Genomic DNA, 23,692 nt, shown 5'->3' on the forward strand with positions numbered 1-23,692 from the left:
CAATTCTGTGGTTCTGTGAAATGTCTTTTTTTGGGGGGGGGACAAAGACAGAGTCCAAAAAATATCTTCAGAGTTTCATCTGATCCCCTTTAATTCTATTGCCTTATCTCTGTTCATTATTTCCTATTTATCCTGTTCTATTAAGCCCAAACACGAGGAAAAGTCTCTATCCAGAAGAGTATGGATTTCCTTTGCCAGCCCTTGTTTTCTACCAGTGGGTTCATGATACCATTCTCACCCACGGTAGGTGTGGCTGATGATAAATTCAGTCCTAGCTCAGGTATCTGACTTAGCCTTAAGGGAAAAGACTAAAAGGGATTCCCAGTTGGGTGAAGGCAAATAAACTTAACTGTTTGGATACTCAGCAGAAAAGATCAGCCTAGCAGCAAGCGGGGAATAATTGATCAATTACACTTTAATAAGGTATAGAGAGGATAGAGTCAGACAACACAGGAATGGCATGGGGAATGGGGTGAGAAGAAAGGCAGATGAAGGGGGAGGGAAAGAGGCACATAGAGTCACTTATGTAATTGCAGATCAGAATTGGGAGCAGGCAGGCAGCATGGGTCCATAGCAGTTGGAGGAATGCTCAAGGGTCAGGGTTTGGGGATCTCATTCTTACAGGGTTCTAGAGGGGAGGAGTTATGGCTTAAGCATTATCTAGACCACCTTCGGGTTGACTCATTAGCACATCAATGTCATATAAAAGTTATCAAGACCACTTTAGGGTTGCCTCACCAACATAATGTTTTTCTGTTTTTTACTGGAACTTATCTGGAGCCTGCAGAAAGAGGGCCATTTATTGGGACCTAGCTGGCTTTTCTTAATTGAGCACAGAATCTCTGGCTGTAGCTTTAATTAATTTAGGAGGCAATTTTGGTCAGTGACTTCTATGGTCTACCTTACTTTCTTCATTCCTATTCCCTAAATATTGTTACCTTACATTGGCTACTTACATACTTACTTACTATATTAACTGGTGGAGTGGTTATGGGGACTATAACAAGATACAATTTCAGCACGCCTGCCTATAATTTGGATGTACATAGTAGTTTGCATGTTGTCTCCTCCATTAGACTGAGAGCTCCGTGAGGTCAGGGGCTAACTTTTGCCTTTCACTAAATCCCCAATGCTTAGCACAGTACCTGGCATATAGTGGGTCCTTAGTAAATGTTTGTTGACTGACTGACCCATAGCATCTAACAGTAGACTTTACCCATAGTAGCGAGGCATTAAATATTTGCATTTGACTTTCTTTTTCTTCTAACAGGTAAATGAGAATGAAAATCTCACTGAAGTGACTGCATAACTTTGAGTAAAAGAAGCTCATTGGACCCTATCCAGAGCAAGCAAAGTTCATCAAAGTGGAGCACACTGAAGATTTCAAGGAAAAATGTGAGACAAAAGAATAGTATCAAATGCAAGGGAATATCAGTGAGCCAATGGTTCTTAAACACTCCTTATTAACAAGGGCTTGTGCTAGGCACTTAAAATATAAGACATGGTGTCTGCCCTTAAGTCAAGCGGTAGAAAAAAGATATGTAACACTGAACACCAAGGTTCACTTGCAGCATCCAAAATAACAAGCTAAGCTCTTCTGTTGTTTTGAGCAGAAGACTGTGCTCTTAAGTAGACTGCTGAGAAGGGGGAGGTATAGATATATGTATATATGTATGTATATGTATATTTATATATACACATATATATGTATAACACATATATAGATATAGATATATTGAGAGATATATGTATGTCTACGTATATGTATATATATGTACACATATGTGTGTGTATATATTAATACATACACACACACACACACACACACACACACACACACACACCCCAAGCATGTGAAGACTTCCCCAGGCAAAATGGGTGGATGAGAACAAGAATCCTTTGAAGCTAAGGGGAAATCATAGGCATTAGAGCTGGAAAGGCTCTCAGAGACCACTTAATCCAATTCCCTTGTCTTACAGAGGAGGAAACTGAGGCCCAGGGAAATTCATTGACCTGACCAATATCATCCAGATAATAAGATTCAGAAGTGGGATTTGAACTTAGTCCCTCAAACTCCGGAGTCAATGTTGTTTCCTCTGTGTCATGACATCTCTTTGATCCTCAGTTTCCTCCTTTGTGATATGGAGATGATACAGGTAGTCTCACCTTTGGCACATTCTGGTTGTGTGACCTTGAACAAGTAACTTAACTTTTCAGTGCCCTGAGTAATATCTCTAATATTATAAGTTGCAAAACAGGTGCCAATCTGCATTGATGAAGGGAATTTCCTCTCTGGGAGTTCCCTATCAAATCACAGGTCGTCTCCAAAATTCCCCCCAAGATTGTTGTGAGGGAAGTGCTTTGAACACATTAAAGTGCATTATTGCTATTAATGTTATCATTACTTTTATCACAATATATCTATTATATATTACTATGACATATGTATCATATATAGTATTATGCATATATTATATATTATAACATATATATTATTGTAATATATGTTATTATTATAACACATCTGATTAGAGTATTTCTTTACATTGTCATTTTTTAAAATGTTTGTCCTTTTTGTGAAATACATTTTAACCTGTATTTCAAGCAAAGTTTATTAACAGGCATATGAGAGCTTCTCTCTGGAATGTTATAATTTTTTAAATTGCCTTGTTCTCTGAATCAGGAAGTTAAAAAGTGATAAGGTGACTCAGGGAGAAGTGAATGTAAAGTTCAGTGTCCCTCCTGGAATTGACCTGCCTACTTTGTTGACTGAGATGAGAAAAATTTATGAGGCCCTCACTGAACAGAATCACAAGGATACTGAAACCTATTTTAATAAAAAGATGAAAGATTACACCCCTTCCCCCCCAAAAAAAATCACCTGAGTTTAGGAGAACCCGTGAAACTGGAAATATTCATCTTATCCATCCCTTTATTTCATTTTGTTATGTCAGAGCAAAGAGCTGAATGGGCAGATACCCACCAGACATTAACAAGAGCAAGACTGCTGAACTGAGTCGTACTCTTCAGATCTTGGAATTTGAGCTTCAGTCCCAATAGTCTCTGGGAGGAAAGCTGCTGTATATTCAGTCAATAAACATTTACTGGCACTTAATATGTTCCATGCACAGTGATAAGCAATGGGGAGAGAAAGAAAGGTAAAAAAAAATAGTCCCTGCCCCCAAAGAGCTCCCATTCTAATGGGGGAGACAATGTATGTACACACATGGTATATACAGAATAAATGGGAGGTCATCTCAGAAGGATGGGCAGCTAGGTGGTGCAGTGGATAGAGTACTGGGCTTGGAGTCAGGAAGGCTCATCTCCCTAAATTCAAATTGGCCTCAGACTAGCTGTGTGACCCAGAGCAAATAAGTCATTTAATGCTGTTTGCCTCAGTTTCCTGATCTATAAAATGGCAAACCATTCCCAGTAACTTTGTCAAGAAAACCCTAAATGGGTCATGAGGTGTTGGACATGACTGAACAACAACAACAAATCTCAGAGGGAAGGAGGAAGCTCAGGAGCCTCAGATAAACCTTCTGTAGAAGATAGGGTTCAAGCTGAGTCATAAAGGAAGGTTGAGGAATTAAGAGTGTAGGTTTGGGGCAGAGTATTCCAGGTGTAGAAGATGCTAGAGCAAAAGCAAAAAGTGCCAGCAACAGTGGGTGGCCAGTGTAGCTAAATCATAGAATGTATAGATAGAGTGTAAAAAAGACTGAAAAGACAGGAGGGAGCCAGGTTGTGAATGCCAAATACTGGACTTTATAGCTGATCCTGGAGGTGATTGGGAGCCATTGACAATTATTGAGTAGGTAGTTGACATGGTAAGACCTACACTTTAGGAAAAATCACTTTGGTAGCGGAGTGGAGGATGATTTGGAGTACAGAAGAACCTAAGGCAGAGACACTAATTAGAAGGCTATCGAAAATAGTCTAGGTGAGAGGTAACGAAGGCTTGGACCAGGGAGATGGTAGCTGTCTGAGGTTGTAAAGGTAGAAAAGACAAGATTTGACAACAGATTCATTCACCCACTCGCTCACGGAATGGTAATTAGTCAAGTACCTGCTACATGCAAGAAGAGATAGAAAAAGCAGGGCATAGCTCATGTCCTAAATAAGCTTGCAATCCAATAATTTTTAAACATTTTCAATTTAATTGAACAGCTACACATTAAATATCTACTACAAACAAGTCATTGTGCTGGTCACTAGGGACCTAAAGATAAAAAAATTCTCAGGTCCTGCCCCTAATGAAGCTATATTTTATTGGAAGGATATGACCTATGCACAGAACAGTGGGGCACAGGGTCTTATGATTATACTATTGGAGAAATACAGAGCATCCTAAGACAATTTAAGGAACATTTTTTGGAGGGATCAATGAGGCCTTCTTGGAGGACATGGTGCCTAAGAGAAGTTTTGAAAGAAGAACAGAATTTTGACAGCTGGAGTTCATCCCAGGTTTGAGAGATTATCTTGAATGAATACATAGAGATAGGAGCCAGTATGGCAAATGCAGAAGCCAACTATCAGTCTCCAGTTTGGATGAAATGTAGAGAATGTGAAATCAGGCTGAATAAGTAGGTTGAAGCCAGTTTTGTTTGTTTGTTTTTTTGGCGGGAGAGACAGAGGCCAGAAGACTTCCTTTATGTGGAAGTGACTTGGTTGGTTGCAATTTTCTTAATTCATCTTCAGGTTTAAACTAGCCTGTATTAGCATGAAGATATGCACTCTGTTCAAGACTATTAAGAGAGATATATAAGCTACTTAAGGAAAGTAATGGATGCTGCAGACACACACAGACACACTTTTAAATGGGACCTGTGGTCTCATTGGCATAGGAACTTCCAGCGTGGAAACTTCCTCTAACACTGCAGTCTGTAACTTAGAATATTAGAGAATTGCTTGGGCCGCTGAGAGGTTGTGACTTGCCCAGGGTCACACAGTTGGTGTGTGTCAGGGATAGCACTTAAACTCAATTGCTTCCAACAGTGAGGCCAGCTCTGTTTGCATTTATACCACACTGCCTCTCATATAAATGAATATGTGAAGTCTATATTTGCATATACACACTCCTTAAATGCCTTTGAAAAGATTAACTTCACTGTGTGGGAGTATTTTAGCATTTGTTCTATTTTGTTTTCCCACCTCACAACTAAAATATAAAATCTTTTGTCATGGTTCCATCAGAAAAAAAAAGCTTGAAGCTAGTTTAGCAGAGACAGAAGGTAACTACGGTGTCCAATTTTCACAAATAAAAGTGATAATTAGTCATCTGGAAGTCTGGGTTCAACAAATCCAAAATGAAACCCAGTGCCAGAAGGCTAAACATGAACAACTCTAGTGAATGAGATTGAAATTTACCACAAACTATTGAAGAGTGAGGGACAGTAACAGACATAGATGACATGAGTAACCCATTGTGTGTAACTTCTAATGTTCCTCCAAATGACAAGCTCTCAAATCAACTTCCAAAGCATTCTCATGATCATTGTATCTGTTTGGTGTGTGTGTGTGTGTGTGTGTGTGTCTGTATGTGTGTGTCTGTGTCTGTGTGTGCTGTTTTTCAAAGAGGACCAATGACATCACCAGTGATAGCTTGACTTGTGAGTGAATTGGATTTAAGCAAGGCAAAATTGCACAAAATCTTCAACCTTACTTTCTTCCTGAGTCATCAAAGTCCAGGGGCAGGACAAAAGTCAAGACAACTGGCAATGGACCAGGATGCAGTAGATGACTTTGGCATCTTCGTTGTCTGACCAAACTCTAAGCATTCCACAGCACCTGCTTTAGCCACCTTCTATTAATGACTACTCTTTGAATTTAGCCATAGTTACCATGCTAAAAAAATAGCTACCTTGTAGGACTCCTCCTCTGAAGGAAGAAAGGACTCTATGTACCTATAGTAAAATGTGGGGTAAATTAGAAAGCACTCTGGCTCTGGGGTCAGAGAATCTGGGTTCAAATCTCACCTATGCTACATAACTCATGGCCTGAATTCCCTACCAATATACAACTGGCAAGCCATAAAAAAGAAATAAATTCTGAATCAAAAGCATTTAATTAAGACACAAAACAATACAAATAACAAGGAAAGTAAACAAATAGCAAAAGAAATCTGCTGCACCTAGGCAATTGGAAGAATTTTTGACTAATGAATGCCACCTATCATTCTGTTCAGTCTATTTCTAGCAACTAGTCAAAACTCTATCTATTGCAGCCTTTCTAAGTCCTGTGTTCTGCTGGATAAACATATTCCTTCTAGAAGAAGGAATATTTGAAGTATCTATCCTACCCCTCTTAAGACCTTTTTTTCTGCTGGGTAAACATACTCAGTTCTTTCTACCAATCCTCATATCCAAATTTAGCTTACCCATATACTAGACCCTGCCTAAAAATGTATCATGTGATATATCTCTCCTCTCCACTTTTCTCTTATCTTCAGTTTTCCCTGCTTATTTTCTCTTCTCTTTATCCCAGACAGATTTCTTTAAAAACAAATTATTGATGCCATTAGGGTTTGTTTTTTGTATATTTTGCTGTGGATATTTTCCAATGATATCCTCCTTCCCTATAGAACCCTCCCTCGTCACAACAAAAGCCAGGGAAGTAAAACTTCCTAACAGAGAGACCACATCGTATTGCCAACCAACCTTTGGATCTACCTAGAGCAAGGTTTTATAACCTTTTTTGTACTATTAACCCAAGCCCATCATTCATCCCACTACACCACCTTCCTGCCTCAGAAACAAATCTTATTTCAGCAAAATTGACCTGATACTCAAGTTTCCTTAGCACTGGACTGGTAGTGGTGGCAGCTGAAGGTGAGGCTATGGTATTCTTTCCACACTGGGTCTCTGAAGGCAGGTCAGGGCATAGGTCTGGTGGAGGTGGCCACTGGTTTCTCCTTGGCCTAACTTTGTGAGGAGCTATCTTACCAAGATTGCTGAATCAGTTCAAGTCTGCCAATAACTTTCTGAAGTTTTTCTCTTATTTGAGAATTGAATGGCACTGTGACTTAATTAAATTATATTCCCTAAAGTGATATAACCACATAAAGTAAAAATCTGATGCAACCTAATGAGCCACTTGGATGGGTAATGTAGTCTAGGCTTACAATGCCACATCTTAACCACTGCAGTTATGTATGGTGACTAATAACTGTCATTTGTTATTTTTAACAACCTTTCTAGAACTGAACACAATCTAGAGCTGAGAACTTCTACTGACTCAGGGTCTAGAATTTTGAGAAATGGACATCAGAAACCCAGATTCTAGACCTGGCCCAGACCTAGGATCTAAACCTAACTCTGCAAGGTCAAGAAATTTTTTTTTTAATCATAGATAATAATGTTTCCAAGTCACTCTATTTTTCATCAGCAACATTTTTGGTCCTGAGGAAAACCAGTTGGGGAAAGAAAATTCAATTATGTGTTGCAGGTTTTTTAAATCTTGCTCTATGTACAGTCAATTCCTAATCAATGGAAGCACAAGTGAATTTGATCACTTGTGTTTTATTTTACTATTAATTTAATTAGACCTTTGGGGAAGTGTTTTATTTTAATATTAATTTAATGAGGCCTTTGGGGAAGTGCAAAATGCTTTCTGTAGCATTAACCCTTACTCTTCCTGTGAGAAAAAGGAAGGAGGTAGAAGAAAGGAAGGCCACAGTTGCTTGCATTAAGTCAAAAAGGTGGCACAGTGGACAGGGTTGTAGGCTTAAAGTCAAAATCTGAGTTCAAATCCTGCCTTCAGCACTTGCTAACTCTGGGACCCTGGCAAGTCACTTAACCTTTACGTGCTTCAGTTGTGTCATGAGAGGGTTAGGCATGATGGCTTTATTGTTAATTAATTAATTAATTAATTAATTCATTTAAAATATTTTCTCTTCAATGGTAGACAGTTCACAGGAACTCTCCCAAATACCCTTCTAAACAACTCTAAATAATGCCTCAATATGAATTCTGGAGCAGCAGAACCCACAAAAAGACAGGATGAAACAAATTTCCAGCCCAAGACAATTCAGAAGGTCAGCAGGAAAGATCTGTTGCACCCAGGTGAGAATGGAGCAGAGTCCAGTGCAGGCTGTGTCAGCACAGGCCCCACCCCAGCAAACAAGGAGCAGACATTAGATGTGACTGATTCATCAGCAGCACCAGCAGCTTCCAGAATTCTCAGCCCACAGAGAGTAAGGGGATTGGACAATCAGCCAGAAGAAGATTATAAGGGCCCTTTTGCTTGCACTGTGTGCTGGACTCTGTTGCATTGCCCATACATGGCTCCAGGTCACAGTCATAGTTGCAGTACCAGGGAAAGAAAGGCAAGCAGTAACACACCAGAGCTTGTGGCCACATGAGAGTAGGGGACCATAGTCACAGTTTTAGGGTGGAAAAAACCTTTTGATTGCTCACAGACTAGAGCATAGGCCAGGAGAAAAGTAAACACACCTCCCCTTAGATCATACTACCTTGGAAGAATCGAAAACTTACAGATCCCAGAACTAGCTCTGAAAAAACCTGAAACCTGGGACTGTTCCCCCTTCATCCTGGCAACAGAGCCCAACATTAACATATAAAGTTAAAAGTCAAGAAAGAGGCTGGAAACATGAGCAATGACAAAAAAAGAACCTGACCATAGAAAGTTACACTATGATGACAGGGAAGATCAAAACACGAACTCAGAAGAAAACAAAGTCAAAACTGTTACATCCAAAGCCTCAAAGAAAAATATGAATTGGCCTTAGGCCCAAAAAGAATTCCAGAAAGAGCTCTAAAAGGTATTTAAAAATTAAATAAGAGAGGTAGAGAGAAAATTGGAAAAAGAAATAAGAATGATGCAAGAAAATGATGGGGAAAAAAGAGTCAATTGTTTTGTAAAGGAGGCACAAAAAATACTGAAGAAAATAGCACCTTTAAAAAAAACAGAATAAGCCAAATGATAAAAGAGGACCAAAATCCACCAAAGAGAAGAACTCCTTAAAAATTAGAATTGGCTAATGGAAAAAGATGTACAAAAATTAACTGAAGAAAAAAAACTCATTAAGAAGCAGAATTGGCCAAATGGAAAAAGAAGTACAAAAATTCACTGAGGAAAACAACTCCTTAAATAGTAGAATTGGCCAAATAGAAAAAGAGGTACAAAAGCTCACTGAAGAAAGTAATTTCTTAAAAATGATAATTGATTAAGTGGAAGCTAATGACTCCATAAGACATCAAGAAACAATAAAATAAAATAAAAAGAATGGAAAAAATATATAAGAAAATGTTAAGTATCTCATTGGAAAAACAACTAATCTGGAAAATAGATCAAGGAGAGATCATTTAAGAACTATTGGGCTACTTAAAAGCCATGATCAATAGAAGAGCCTAAACATCATCTTTCAAGAAATTATCGGGGTGGAGCCAAGATGACTCCGTAGAGAGTAAAAGCAGTGACTTGCCTGAGCTCTCTCCCAAACCCTCCAAATACCTATAAAAATGGTTCTAAACAAATTCTTGAGCAGCAGAACCCACAAAAAGACAGAGTGAAACAAATTTCCAGCCCAAGACAACCTGAAAGGTTGGCAAGAAAAGTCTGATGTGCCAGCGTAGGAGAGAAGCACAGTTCAGTGTGGGCTCCACAGGCAAAGACCAGCTAGGCCTCAGTGAACCTGGAGCAGGCCTCAGGGGACCGAATCACAGGCAGCTGTGGCAGTTTTCTCCTTGACTTGGGAACTCTGGAATTTGGTTACAATACTCCTGGGAGTTCTCATTTTGGGATGTCTTTCAGGAGGTGATGAGTAGATTCTTTCAATTTCTATTTTACACTCTGGTTCTAGAATATCAGGGCAGTTTTACCTGATAATTTCTCCTTCCCAGTTTTTCCTCTAATTCTCTTACTTGCTTCTCAAAATTCTTTTTGAGCTCTTCCATGGCCTGGGATCAATTCATATTTTTCTTGGAGGCTTTGGATATAGGAGCTTTGACTTTGTTGTCTTCTTCTGGTTGTATGTTTTGATCTTCTTTGTCACCAAAGTAAGATTCTTTTTTTGCACTGTTTGTTCATGATCCCAGCCAATTACTTGAGTTATAAACTTTTGTTAAGGTAGGGGTCTGCTTCCAGTGTGGAGAACGTACTGTCCCAAGCTTCAGGGGTTTTGAGAGGCGGTTTTCAGAGATACTTCTAGGGACCTGTAAATTTTCAGTTCTTCCAAAGTGGTATGATCAAAAGCAAGGTGTTTACTCCTTTCTTGGCCTGTGCTGTGGTCTGTGAGTGACCACAAACACTCTTTTCTGCCTTGGAACTATGAGGAGAATTCCCTTTCCACCCCCACCACATACTCCACCACACCAGCATCCACCTTGCTCCAGGACCGCCACCCAGAACTGTGACCCAGATCTAAGCATGGGCAAAGCAAGAGAATCTGCTTCAGCACCAGCAAAGATAATCCCCTTCTGATCAGCCACTTGATCCCCCCTCCATCTGTGGGCCAAGAGCTCCAGAAGCAGCAGCCACCCCAGGGCTGTGAGGGACTGGGGCCAGACCTTACTCCTCTCTCACTGAGGTCCTACAGACCTTTCCTACTGACCTTCTAAGTTGTCTTTGGCATTTGTGGGTTGAGGATTGCTTCCTGAAAGACATCCCAAAATGAGAACTCCCAGGAATATTGTAACCAAATTCCAGAGTTCCCAGGTCAAGGAGAAAATATTGCAAGCAACCAGAAAGAAACAATTCAAATACTATGGAGCCACAGTCATGATAACACAAGATTTAGCAGTTTCTACATTAAAGGACATGAGGGCCTGGAATATGATATTCCCAAGGGCAAAGGAGCCAGGATTACAACCAAGAATCACCTACTCAGCAAAATTGAATATAATCCTTCAGGGAAAATAGAAATTCAATGAAATAGAGGACTTTCAAGCACTCCTGATGAAAAGACAAAAGCTGAATAGAATATTTGACTTTCAAATACAAGACTCAAGAGAAGCATAAAAAAGGTAAACAGGAAAGAGAATCATAAGGGATTCAATAAATTTAAACAGTTTACATGGGAAACATTTCTACATTTTTACATGGGTAGATGATGCTTGTAACTCCTAAAAACTTTCTCATTATTAGGGCAGTGAGAAGGAGTATGCATAAACAGAGGGCAGGTGTGAGTTGAATATGATGGGATGATATCTAAAAAAATAAGATTAAGGGGTAAGAAAGAGAAATGCACTGGGAGAAAGGGAAAGGTACAATGGGGTAAATTATTTCTCATAAAAAAAGGCACAAAAGAGCTTTTAAAATGGAGGTGAAGATGGAGGAAGAGTAGTGGACAACACTTGAGACTTACTTTCATGAGAATTGTCTCAAAGAGGAAATAACATACACATTCAGTTAGGTATAGAAAGCTATCTCACCCTTCAGGAGAGTAGGTGGGGAAGGGGATAAGAGAAGAGGGTCGTTGATAGAAGGAAAGGCAGATTGAGGGAGGTGATGGTCAGAAGCAAAACACTTTTGAGGATGGAAAGGGTGAAAGGAGAAAGAGAAAGTAGGATAAAAAGGGGGGAAACAGGATGGAGGGAAATACACAGAAATCATAATGGTGAAGAAAATTGTGTAGCAAGTTTCTCTGATAAAGGATTCATTTCTCATATATATAGAGAGACAAAGAGAGAGAGAGAATTGAGTCAAATTTTTAAAAATAAGAGCCATCCTTCTACTGATAAATGGTCAAAGGATATGAACATGTAGTTTTTGTATGAAGTATTAGAAGCTATATATAGTCATATGAAAAAATGCTCTAAATAACTATTGATTAGAGATATGCAAATTAAAACAACTCTGAGCTACCACCCCAGACCTATCAAATTGGCTAATACAACATAAAAGGAAAATGACAAATGTTGGAAGGAGTGTGGAAAAATTGAGACGCTAATGCACTGCTGGTGGAATTGTGAACTGATTCAACTAATTTGGAGAACAATTTGGGACTATGCCCAAAGGGCTATAAAATCATGCATATGCTTTGACCAAGCAATACCACTACTAGGTCTGTATCCTAAAAAGATAAAAAACAAAAAGGAAAAAGACTAATATGTACAAAAATATCTGTAGCAGCTCTTTCTGTGGAGGCAAAGAACTGAAAATTGAGGGAATACCCATCAATTGGGGAAAGGCTGAACAAGTTGTGGTATATGATTGTAATGGAATACTATTGTGTCACAAGAAACAACAAGCAAGGTGCTCTCAGAAAAAACCTGGAAAGACTTACATATACTGATGCAAAGTGAAATGAGCCAACTAAGAGAACATTATACACAGTAACAATATTATACTGATGATCAACTGTGAATGACTTATCTATCATCAGCAATATGATGATCTAAGATAATTCCAATGGACTTATGATGAAAAATGCTATTCACCTCCAGAGAAAGAAATGATGGAGTCTGAATGCAAATTGAAGCATACTTTTTTTAACTTTATTTTTCTTGGGGTTTTTTGTCTGTGTTTTCATTCACAATATAATTAATATGGAAATGTTTTGTGTGGCTGCACATTGCTTGCCTTCTCAATGAGGGGGGCAAAGAGGAAGAGAGGGAGAGAATTTTAAATTTTAAAAAATTGAATGTTAAAAATTGTTTTTACATGTAATTGGGGAAAATAAAATATTAAATATTTTTACTATGAACTTAATAATCATCAATAAAGTCCTCAATATACAGAAAAATCCACAAAATGGGATTGCATATGAAATGATGTTCTCTTATAGACACCTTTTTAAAGTGTTTTTCATATTTAACAAGGTAGTAACAAAATTGCCCTGATTGTTTGTGTCCCTTCCTAAACTTTCAAGTCCTTCTTCATATCTTTTTTCCTCTACTTGGAATATCTCTCACTCCATCCCCCCAAAACCTCTCAACCTATCAAAAAAAAGTACTATCCACACTTCAAGAAAGATCTAGATTGACTTCTGCCTTCTTAACAAAGCTTTCCTGTCAAGTCCAGTCCAAATGGTTCCTCTCTCTTTGGAACTTCTAGCCACTCATTTCCTTAGCTATGTGTTCAGACATACAGTATGTCTCATCTCCCTAACTAGATGTAATCCATTTCTATTCAACAATTGCTGGTTAATTATTCATTGTTAAGGTGATGGGAAGCAAAGATGAAATAAAATAGAATTCCCTTCTCTTGTCATTGGAGTGGATAAGGCATGTATACAAATGACCTTAATACATAAAAGAATGTGATCAATACAGAGGAGTCCAAAATACTATCATATAGTAGTTAGCATCTCCATAGCACCTTGAGGTTTGCAAAACAATTTATAATTTTTTTGATCCTCACAACAACCCTATGAGGTAGGTGCTGCTATTACCCTTGATCTGAGGCAGATAGGAATCAAGTGACTTGCTCACGATCACAGAGTTAGGAAGGAAGATTTGAACTCAGGTCTTCCTAACTCCAGGTCCAGCTCACTATCCACTTTGCCTCATAGATTCCTTCAGAAACTCAAATAAGTTTGGGTTCTTTCCATCACTCCTTCGGTCTCAAAGCTTTGAGACCTCTCTCAACCTGCCCACGCTACTCTGTGTGCCATTTTGGTTTTTTGCAAACCTATCACAGGCTTTCTTTGGTCTTCCTTATTGTCATGAAGGATCAATCCCAGGTGTTCTTTTTCTAGTTTACTCCTCTTCCACAGGCATGTACTGACAAGCTTAAGAACCTGCAATATGTTGGGTAGTGATCTCCCATAGGAACAATAAACTTTGTGTTAATGCTTGCAACCAATCTTCCTTCCCTGCAGAAACTCTTTCTGTTGTTCTCATGAAATGCACTGAGTAGCTGTAAATTTATTATGAAAATCTAATTAGTAATGGAAGAGAGATGCCAAATATCCAAACTCGATTTTCAAGATCTTTCCAAGAACTTCCTGGTTGGGATTTTTTTTTAAAGTTTGGAACAAAGTTTTTCCACAGAGAGGGGAATTTGGGACAGGCAGACTAACCCCAGTGTTCTCGTGCAATGTGCAGAGATTGCTCTGAGATAGCATAGCAAACAGACTGGGGGCAGCTTGAGGAAAGCTACAGGATCAGACCCCACCTCTAAACTCTAAAACTAGCTTTGGGACCCTAGGCAAATCACATAACTTCTCAGCCACAATTTACTCATCCATAAAATGGGGATAACAGGTCCATTACCTCCCTCACAAAAGTCATAGCAAGGTTCAAATGAAATCATATATGTAAAGTTGTTTGCAAACTCTTAAATGTTACATAAATGCCAGTCATTGTGATTATATGTACACAGATTGGTGTGGGAGAAAGAGCACAAGCCTGGGAGTCCAAGATTCACCATTTATGAACTATATAACCTTAGCCTGCTAGATGGCATAGCGGATAGAGCCTGGAGTCAGAAAGACCTAAGTTCAAATCCTAACTTAGAAACTTACTAGCTATGGCATTTAATCTCTTTTTGCCTCAGTTTCCTCATCCATAAAATGGACATAACAATAGCATCAACCTCCCAGGGCTTTTGTGAGGATCAAATGAGACAGTAATTTGTCCAGTATTTTGCAAACCTGAAAGCATTATATAAATGCTGTCTTTTGTCATTATTATTTCAGATCTGAAGTGAGAGGGAGTCCTGGCATCTGGCAGAGTGGAGAGGGAGCCAGCCTTGAAACCAGGACCAGTTAGGGTTCAAATCCCACCTCTGACACACACTGGCTATGTGACCCAGGGGCAGATCATGCATAAACTCAGTGGTCTAGGCAGCTCTCCAAGACTGTAATTGCTGATCTGCTTTGATAGAGGAGCTTCCTCCTGGAAGAGTTCTGTACACCAGTGAAATCATAGGTCTTGACCTTATAGCTCATGCCTATGTAATGACCTAGAACAATGAAAGCCTCCAACTCTGGCATAGTAATAATATTAATATTGATAACCATAATAATAATAATCTCAGTCACTTATCACATAGTACTTCAATCTTGCAAATATTGCCTACACTATGTCTACATTGTTTTATCTTGACTTCACAAGAATCTTAGGAGGGAAGGGCTTCAGACATCATTGCCGCTGTTTTACAGATAATGAAACTGAGTTTCAGAAAACTGACGAAACTTGCCCAAGTCACACATATGATAAGTAGCTAAGGAAATGTGAATATTTATTGGAAAAAAAATTTAACGCAGGAAGCTACTGTTAAGTATATTGGGACAAGAATCATTTCTTAATCATGGTTAGTATCAAATGAGTTAATATATTTAAAGCACTTTAGAAACCTTAAAGTGATATATAAATGCCAGCAATGATGATGATGATGATGATGACAATGACAATGATGCAGATGCAGTTGCAGGAATATTAATTCTTTCAAGAAAAATACTTAAATTCTCACCTGTCATCCAATATTTTAATCTTCCTGGACCTCTTCTACCTTTCCAGTTTTCCTATATTTTGCTCCCTTCCACCTATTATGTGATTCAGTGACATTGGTCTCCTGACTGTTCTGCCAAAAGACATTTACCTCCTAACTCAAGGCATTTTCCCTGGCTCTTGGAATTCTCTCCTTTCTTATCTCCCTCTCCTGGTCTCCCTTACTTCATTCAAGTTTTCAATGAAATCTTTCCTTCTATTAGATGCTTTTCCAAATCCCCCTCAATTCTGGTGCCATTCCTCTTAATTATCTCCAATTTTTCCAGTTTATATTAAGTTTGGACATAGCATTGCATCCTCCATTAGACTGGAACTCCATGAGAGCAGAGGCTGTCTGTCATTTGCCTTTTTTGTATCCCCACCACTTAGCATAGTACCCAGCACATAGTAAACATTTAATAAATGCTTGGTGACTTCAATGCTCGACCCATCTCCTTTGTGAAATCTTTCTGCTCACCCCAAATAGTTAAAACTCTCTCCCTTGTTTAATTCCTTAGATCCACTTTACTATACTTTACTACATATTTACTTTGTTTTACTATATGTGCTTTACTGTACTTTACAAAATATATATACATGTGTTTTATACATGTATATATGCATATATGTACATATGTATATGTGTGCATAAAACACCCTTATATTCACTGTATCCCTCGTATATTCCTCCAAAAGCCAAATGTCCTTGTGGAAAGGTAATGATTGGCTTTTTGTCTTGGTATTCCCAATGTCTGGCATGGTGCCTGGTACCTAAATTATGCTTAATAAAGGTTCATTGAATGGAAGATGAACGTGAACGAAGTATTACACAATCCCACCATCTCAGAACCTCAGAGCTGGAAGAGACAGAAGGACTTCAGAAGTCACCTATACCAACCTCTGCGACTTTGAGCTCGTATGCAACACTATTTGGTTTTGCTACTGTGAGATTAACAAAATCCAAAACCTCAGTGATGATGGGATGACTTAAAAGGCCAAAACAAAATATGGTATGACTTCATGTGCTCAGTAGACTAAAAAAAAATTCCTAAATGGCACAAATCCTTTCAATTTAAAGGCTCCTCTTCCAAACAGATTAATCATCACCATCTTTAGGCAAAATGTCAATAAGTTCTCTCTCTCTGGAAGAAAGGATTTTCTAGAGAGAAATATATAGGCACTTACTAAGTTAGGTATTTATGACTCTTATGAATCCTGTGTACATAATAGCTCTGGAGGACTGTGAGTTACTCATTTGAAGGACTTATTAATCCCTTTAGCTTCATGAAAGAGCCTTGGCATCTGCACCAGGTTTTTTGATGCTCACTCACTTTATTAATTGTTCCAATATATTACAATTTTTAAATTAGTTTTTTCAGGCTATCACTTGAAGTACTTTCTGCCATGTTTTTTTTTTCCTTTTTGTGGAGAAGAAAATTGTATGTGTGTGTTTGTGTATGTGAAATTGACACTTTTACCACCAGATACATATCACTAGCATTCCTTATTTTCTTTTTGCTGAGAATATCACTTTTTACCAATTGCTCAATGTTCTGCAAAAGATAAAAAAGAATAATGAAAAAAAGTCTCTACTGAGCTCCACCCATCTTCTATTTCAACATAATAAATGTCCCATTTATTTTAAAGACGAAACACACAACCAGGATGTATCAGATTGGCTATTAGTAATGATAATGCTAAATCGGCAAAAAGAAGCCAGCCAAGTGAGAAGACGGCAGATGAGACACACCCTCCCAGCTCAGTATATAAGGGCTTGCCACAGTCTCTGGATAGCAAGCATTGCTTGAGCTGAACCTCTACTGCATCACTATGTCCCAGAGATACAGTTCCAGCAAACATTACTCTTCCTCCCGCAGTGGAGGAGGAGGAGGAGGAGGAGGAGGAGGAAGTTCATCTATCAGAATCTCAAGCAGTAGAGGCTCTGGCTATGGGGTTAGCTCTCTTGGTGGAGGATTTAGCTCAGGTGGAGGCTCTAGCTATGGCAGCTGCTCAAGAGGTGGGGGCTTTGGCAGTGGATCACTAAGGGGCTTTGGAGGAGGCTTTGGTGGTGGCAGCTATGTTGGGAGCAGCTTTGGTGGTGGTAGCTTTGGTGGAGGAAGCTGTGGCGGTGGTGGTGGTGGCTTTGGTGGAGGAAGCTTTGGTGGGGGAAGCTTTGGTGGGGGAAGCTATGGTGGGGGAAGCTATGGTGGGGGAAGCTTTGGTGGGGGAAGCTTTGGTGGAGTGCTTGGGGGAGGCTTTGGGGGAGGTGATGGAGGCCTCCTCACAGGCAATGAGAAGGTCACCATGCAGAACCTCAATGACCGCCTGGCCTCCTACCTGCACAAAGTGCGAGCTCTGGAGGAGTCTAACTATGAGCTAGAGCAAAAAATTAAAGAGTGGTATGAGAAACATGGCAATGCAAATCAGCGAGAACCTCGTGACTACTCTCGTTATTATGACCAAATCAAAGAACTTAAGGATCAGGTAAGAAACATCATTTATACTGCTTCTGAACCAGTCTTTGCTTATTTCTTAGTCTTATATTTTAAAAAACAATAGCTGGTCTCAGGACAGGAGACCTAGGTTCAAATTTCCTTTAATGCTTAGTAGTTACATGGCCCCAAGACAAGTCTCTTAACCTCTTCCAGTACCCCTAGGCAACTCTTTGAGACTCTTAAGTTTCAGAGCAAGTTCTGATCTACATTATAAGAGGGAGTTTCTCATTGGTAGCTACTTAGAGCAAAGAAATCACAGATCTAGCCCCAGTCTCCTCCCCCCCACCAAAAAAAAATTGAGATAGAGAAATCTTAAATCAAGAAACATGGGACTGGTAATTGTTATTGGTTATTTTATCCTTGGCCCTGGGAATAATTCAGTATGATCCAAAATTAGAAGAGTTGAGGGAAAGTGATCTCTAGCCAACATGCAATGGTAAACCATTATTGATCAACAAGGATGACAGACTGCTGAAAGCTGTTGGACCTCTAAGGAACTCCTAAAGAAAGGAAGTATGATCAAAGAAATGAAACACAGAAACTACAAAAGGAAAAACTAAATGGAGAAAAAATGGGGGGGGGGGAATCCTTGCTAGTTCTATCGGGGTAAATAAAACATTTTCCCAAATTCACAGAAACTTGCTCTCTCTTACATTTTCCAGAAGTATGAATTCTCCCAGTTGGAAACAAGAGAGATGCAATTCATATCTTCCAAGGATATCTAAAATTCAGATCTGATGGATCAATTCTAAATATAATTACTTAGGAATACATACTATGTGTATATATATATATATACATATATACATACATATATATATATATATAATAACATGGTGTGAAAAGATCAGGGATTTCAATGGCTAAGTCAAAAGAATAAATGTCTGGTCAGAAAAAGCATGATTTCAGAAATCCTAAAAGATTCAAGCTTTGGGAGTCAAGTGAGTGCATATGTCATTCTTAAAGGACAAAAGTATACCCATAGAACTCTGTGAGATGGCAATGGGTAAATTCAGTTCTTAAAAAGCACAGCCTTTTTCAAAAATCCATTGACCTCTTTCTAAATTATTTTTCCTCTACCAGATCCTGAATCTAAGCACCGACAATGCTAATGTGCTGCTGCAAATTGATAATGCCAGGCTGGCTGCTGATGACTTCAGACTGAAGTAAGCAAAGGGAATAAGCATGTGCTCCTGAAATTGGTGTGGGTAATTGCTTAACAAAACCCAAATGAGTTTCCAATGTCCCCCAAATGGCACATCCTGCCTAGTAAAAAAAAAAATCATTCAAAGTTCAACATTTTCCAGATCATCAGGGAAGTGTTCAGTGGTAACAATGTGATTTATTATATTTGAGATCAGAAATATTTTGCAACTAACTTCTAAGTCATTTTAGGCTTTGTTGCTTTTACTCAACTGTTACCATCATTTGTGTGTGAAATAGAATGAACATGCTAGAATAAAATATGAAATCAACTGGTTACCAGACTATGAAAAGAATTCTATTAGCAATCAAATTACTACTCAGTTAGTAGTGGCTACAATTCTATTGGTAACAGAATTGGTCCTTCTTTCAGACTAGCACAATTTTTCTAGTACCAAGAAAAATATTCTGTATATAATAGGCATTTAATTAGTGTGTATTGTATGGTCTGGACACTATGGTATGATATTTTATTATATTATGTTATATTCTGTTACTTTACATTTTCTCAGGCTCCCCTTTCCTTCCCTCTGCCCAAATGATATTCATTAAATGGACTGAGTTATATTACTGATTATACAATGTCTCTTTCAGGTATGAAAATGAAGTGACCCTGCGTCAAAGTGTGGAGGCTGATATTAATGGTCTGCGCAGAGTCCTGGATGATCTGACCTTGACCAAGTCTGACCTAGAGATGCAACTTGAAAGCCTGAATGAGGAGCTGGCCTTCCTGAAGAAGAATCATGAGGAGGTGAGATACAATTCTGTTCCATCCAACTATGCCACACCCCAATCCCCTAAATTCTCACTATAGAAATGAAAACACATTATGGGCTCTCTTTCCCCTACAGGAAATGAAAGATCTTCAGAATGTATCCACTGGTGATGTGAATGTGGAAATGAATGCTGCCCCGGGAGTGGATCTGACCGAATACCTGAACCGCATGAGAACCGAATACGAGACAATGGCTGAACAAAACCGTAAAGATGCTGAAGCCTGGTTCAATGAAAAGGTGAAAATTTATTTGAATCTAAAATTCTGATCATAAAGACCATGAAGGTGCTTGACATCTTCTAACAATTCTTTTCACTCTCTCCTGTCCTTTACTTTTATGATCCTAGAGCAAGGAGCTGACCACAGAGATCGATACCAATGTTGAACAAATGTCCAGCCACAAATCCGAGATCACTGAACTGAAACGCAGCTTACAGGCTTTGGAGATTGAACTGCAGTCACAACTGGCCCTGGTAAGTTAACAATTATCTCTGAACATTAGCTCTATGTTTCCAAAATAGATGAATGCATTTCTCACATAAGTGTACTTTTCCGTAAAATACAAAGTTTTCCCATTCATTTTTAAGCTTTCCAATACAACTTTGTGATCTCAGGACAAATATTCACCAAAGTATGGAATATCATCATTAGGGTATCCTGAAAGAAAGGAGTAAAGTAGGTAGTATCAAGATTTTGAAACACAACCAAGACCCCACATCAGGGTTGAAAGTATAAATGGTATTGGTCTGAAATTACTGAAAAGCTAAACTAGGCCAGGTCACATATTTCTAATTGAAATCCAATTTCTTCATTCCTCTATGAATTTTCTAGTCAGAAAGAGTTTTGTTATATCCCATTTAATCAATGATGTTGTCAGTTCACACCATGCTCCTTTTCTTCTTCTCAGAAACAATCCCTGGAATCATCCTTGGCAGAGACAGAAGGTCGTTACTGTGTTCAGTTGTCACAAATCCAGGCCCAGATCACTGCTCTGGAAGAGCAGTTACAGCAGATCAGGGCTGAAACAGAATGCCAGAATTCAGAATACCAGGTACTCCTTGACATCAAGATCCGCCTGGAGAATGAAATTCAGACCTATCGCAGCCTGCTAGAGGAAGGAGGGTGAGTGAAAGAAATGCCACTTTGGAAATTCTCCTGCCTACTAATTTTCTAGGTAGGGGACCTTCTCCCACTTTTTGAGAAGCAAAGATGTTAGGGAAGGAATACTTAGCTCTGTCTGAAATGTTGGTTTCATCCTGCCTGATTGTGGCCAAGGAACAATCATCATGGCCAGGAAGAAACCTTTTCAAGTTCTTTAAATTCTGTGTGTGTGTGTCTGTCTGTCTCTGTCTCCATCTCTCTGTCTCTCTCCCCTCTCTCTCTGTCTCCCTCTCTCTTTCTCTCTTCTGGTTCTCCCTATCTCACCCAGGCTGAAAGTACAGTGACCATTTATGGGTTCAATCCCAATACTGACTGGGATGAGGGCTTTCACTTGCTCTGTTTTTCCCACCTGGGATGATTAGTTCCTCCTTAGGCAGCCTGATGGCCCTCTGTTCCCATATGAGTTCACCATATGGTGCCATATTTAGTGATTATATCCAATCAGCTTTAACCCTACTGAAGTTCAGAATGCCCAAACTCAACTGATGTACTAGTCTCAGTCTCCCCCAGTAGGAAGGACTAAGGGCATGTACCATCACACTTGGCCATCTATCTCTTCTCAATCTATATAGTTTCCCTAATGGTCTAATAAAATCTGGGAGAAGGACACACATTTTCTAATGCTTATGGTTAACCAGTCATTAAAATTTGCCTGTCTTTGTAATGTTCTGGTAGCTCATCTGGAGGTGGTGGATATGGAGGAAGCTCTGGTGGCGGAGGATATGGCGGAAGTTCCGGAGGAGGATATGGCGGAAGTTCCGGAGGAGGATATGGCGGAAGCTCTGGAGGTGGTCATGGGGGTAGTAGCTCCAGTGGTGGATATGGAGGAAGCTCTGGTGGCAGTGGAGGATTCAAAAGTTCTGGCTCCAGAGGAGGTTCAAGTGGAGGACAAGGAGGAAGCACTGGATCTGGTGGAGAATCTCTGTCTAAAAGTGGCTCTGGAACAAGGTCAGCAGAAACTAACTGGGGTAATCAGAATCCATTTTAATTTCTTATGAGTTTTACTGGTGAGGCTGTTTTTTTTTTCTTTTCATTCTTCAGAAGAGTGGAAACATAGAAACAGTAAGAGACCTTCCATTTTCAGAAAGAAATTGTTTTTATGATAATTGCGAAGCTAAAATATAGGCTTTAGATATCATTTTATGTTTTCACGTGGGCTAGCTCTCACTAGAAGTCACTCAAATTGAAGTGACATCTCCTTAGAACATTAGCAATGAAAGAAACAGACAAAGAGAAAGAATGGCAGAACTTTGTTTCACACTCAAAAAAATGAATTTTTCTTAGACAAAAAAAACATTCTGAAGTCAAAAAAATCTGAAAATATGATAGAATCCACTAAAGTTCTCGGATGCCTCCTTGTAGTATGGAGGTGATTCTGCATTCTGAAAGAATACAACAGTCCAGTGAAAGCTCTGGAAGATTCTAGAAGCAAGATTTTTAATATAGGCCAAGTGACCAACTATGGGTCTGTTGTTTGAGAACTAGCTAAGATAGGAAAAGCTCCTCTCAGGTTGGCTACAAGATGAGGACTGTTTTAGTCAGGGTAACTCTAGAAGGCCATCTAGAGAATGCTAAAGGGTTGTGACCTACGTTGGCAAAAAGAAGACCCACACTAACAAAAGCACAGATCCTTGAATAATGTCATGGTTGAATATAATTCAAAACTGAAATTTTAAATAAAACTCAGAAGGGGCCATTGTTGGTAGGCTCTTTTTTCATGTTTTCCTTCAGATTAGAAATGTATTTCATGTATCTATATTTTGGTTGGCAAATATTTCCTTCAAGGACCAAACTGCAATTTGCAATTCTGATTATAGGAGGTTCCAGTTATTCCAGTTAATGGTTTCACTCATTATTACTTGTTAATTTTCCTTGCTCAAGTGCAGGTTTGGGGGCCTCTTAAACTCTCCTCAACTTCATTGAAGAGGAGCACTCTTCATTACAGAGGAGAAATACCAATATTAGTCATTTTTCACCTACAGATTCTAATAGAAGCCATTTGATCAAGACCATCGTTGAGGAGGTAGCCCCTGATGGGAGAGTCCTTTCATCCAGAGTGGAATCAGAGACCAAGAAGCACTTCTATTAACCAGTGGTGACATGGAGGCCTCTTTCTCTGGACTACAACATATCAAGAAAATCTCCATCATTCCTAATGGTCATGGACACCTTCTCTCTCCTTAAATATTAGGTGTATAAAAGGTTTCTCATGGTTTCTTTCCTATTCCTTTTAATTTTACCAGAAAATATTTCTCAATGAAAACTTCATTGAAAACTTTAATGAAAACTCATAAAAAATTCTGTTCCTGTTTACTGATATATTTCAATAAACTTTCTTACTGATGCAAACAATGTAATTGTGTCCATGTTATCTTTCTTTTTTGAATGAGACATTAATAGCCTTGACAGGAGAGGTTATAGCATCATAAGAGTCAAAGTAAGATTTTAGAGAAACCAGCCAGTCTAACCCAGTCATTTTGTAGAGAAGGAAAGTGAAGGTCAGAGAAAGGATATAACTTCCTCAAAGGTCACACAAGTAGTAAGCTCCAAGGTTGGATCTGACCCTATGTCATCTGATTCTAAATCCAGGGCTTTTTCAAAAACAACAACATATTGAGAGTGAGCCTCTATGTCTGAAAGTTGTTTATCCAAAAATTATTTGCAAG

At 39.0% G+C, this 23,692-nt stretch overlaps 1 protein-coding gene and 1 long non-coding RNA gene across 3 annotated transcripts; both read left to right on the forward strand.

Annotated features, from left to right (window-relative positions):
* Nucleotides 1–354: 354 nt before the first annotated feature.
* On the forward strand, nucleotides 355–3,060 carry LOC114051161. The gene is made up of 3 exons (XR_003570117.1): nucleotides 355–423; nucleotides 1,271–1,395; nucleotides 2,955–3,060. It is a non-coding gene; the product is annotated as an uncharacterized LOC114051161 (long non-coding RNA).
* Nucleotides 3,061–17,175: 14,115 nt separating this feature from the next.
* LOC114051159 (keratin, type I cytoskeletal 10-like) lies at nucleotides 17,176–23,378 on the forward strand. 2 transcript variants are annotated; one of them, XM_027873366.1, is made up of 8 exons: nucleotides 17,176–17,876; nucleotides 18,971–19,053; nucleotides 19,685–19,841; nucleotides 19,942–20,103; nucleotides 20,213–20,338; nucleotides 20,773–20,987; nucleotides 21,702–21,994; nucleotides 23,009–23,378. In XM_027873366.1, exons 1-8 carry the CDS (start codon nucleotides 17,223–17,225, stop codon nucleotides 23,113–23,115), a joined length of 1,797 nt encoding a protein of 598 aa, XP_027729167.1. In that variant the 5' UTR covers nucleotides 17,176–17,222; the 3' UTR covers nucleotides 23,116–23,378. The 2 variants fall into 2 exon arrangements, with proteins under 2 accessions (XP_027729167.1, XP_027729168.1); XM_027873367.1 differs by having other exon boundaries at nucleotides 21,702–21,974; nucleotides 23,009–23,030.
* Nucleotides 23,379–23,692: the final 314 nt, after the last annotated feature.

This window comes from Vombatus ursinus, unplaced genomic scaffold (assembly GCF_900497805.2).
Source record: "Vombatus ursinus unplaced genomic scaffold, bare-nosed wombat genome assembly UNPS02014801.1, whole genome shotgun sequence".
NCBI classification, from domain to species: Eukaryota; Metazoa; Chordata; class Mammalia; order Diprotodontia; family Vombatidae; genus Vombatus; species Vombatus ursinus.

Coding starts and splice junctions, on each gene's coding strand:
- LOC114051159 (XM_027873366.1), top strand. CDS start 17,223: ATGTCCCAGAGATACAGTTCCAGCAAACATTACTCTTCCTCCCGCAGT. Junction 20,339..20,772: donor TGCAGTCACAACTGGCCCTG/GTAAGTTAACAA, acceptor TCTTCTTCTCAG/AAACAATCCCTGGAATCATC. Junction 21,995..23,008: donor GTCAGCAGAAACTAACTGGG/GTAATCAGAATC, acceptor TTTCACCTACAG/ATTCTAATAGAAGCCATTTG.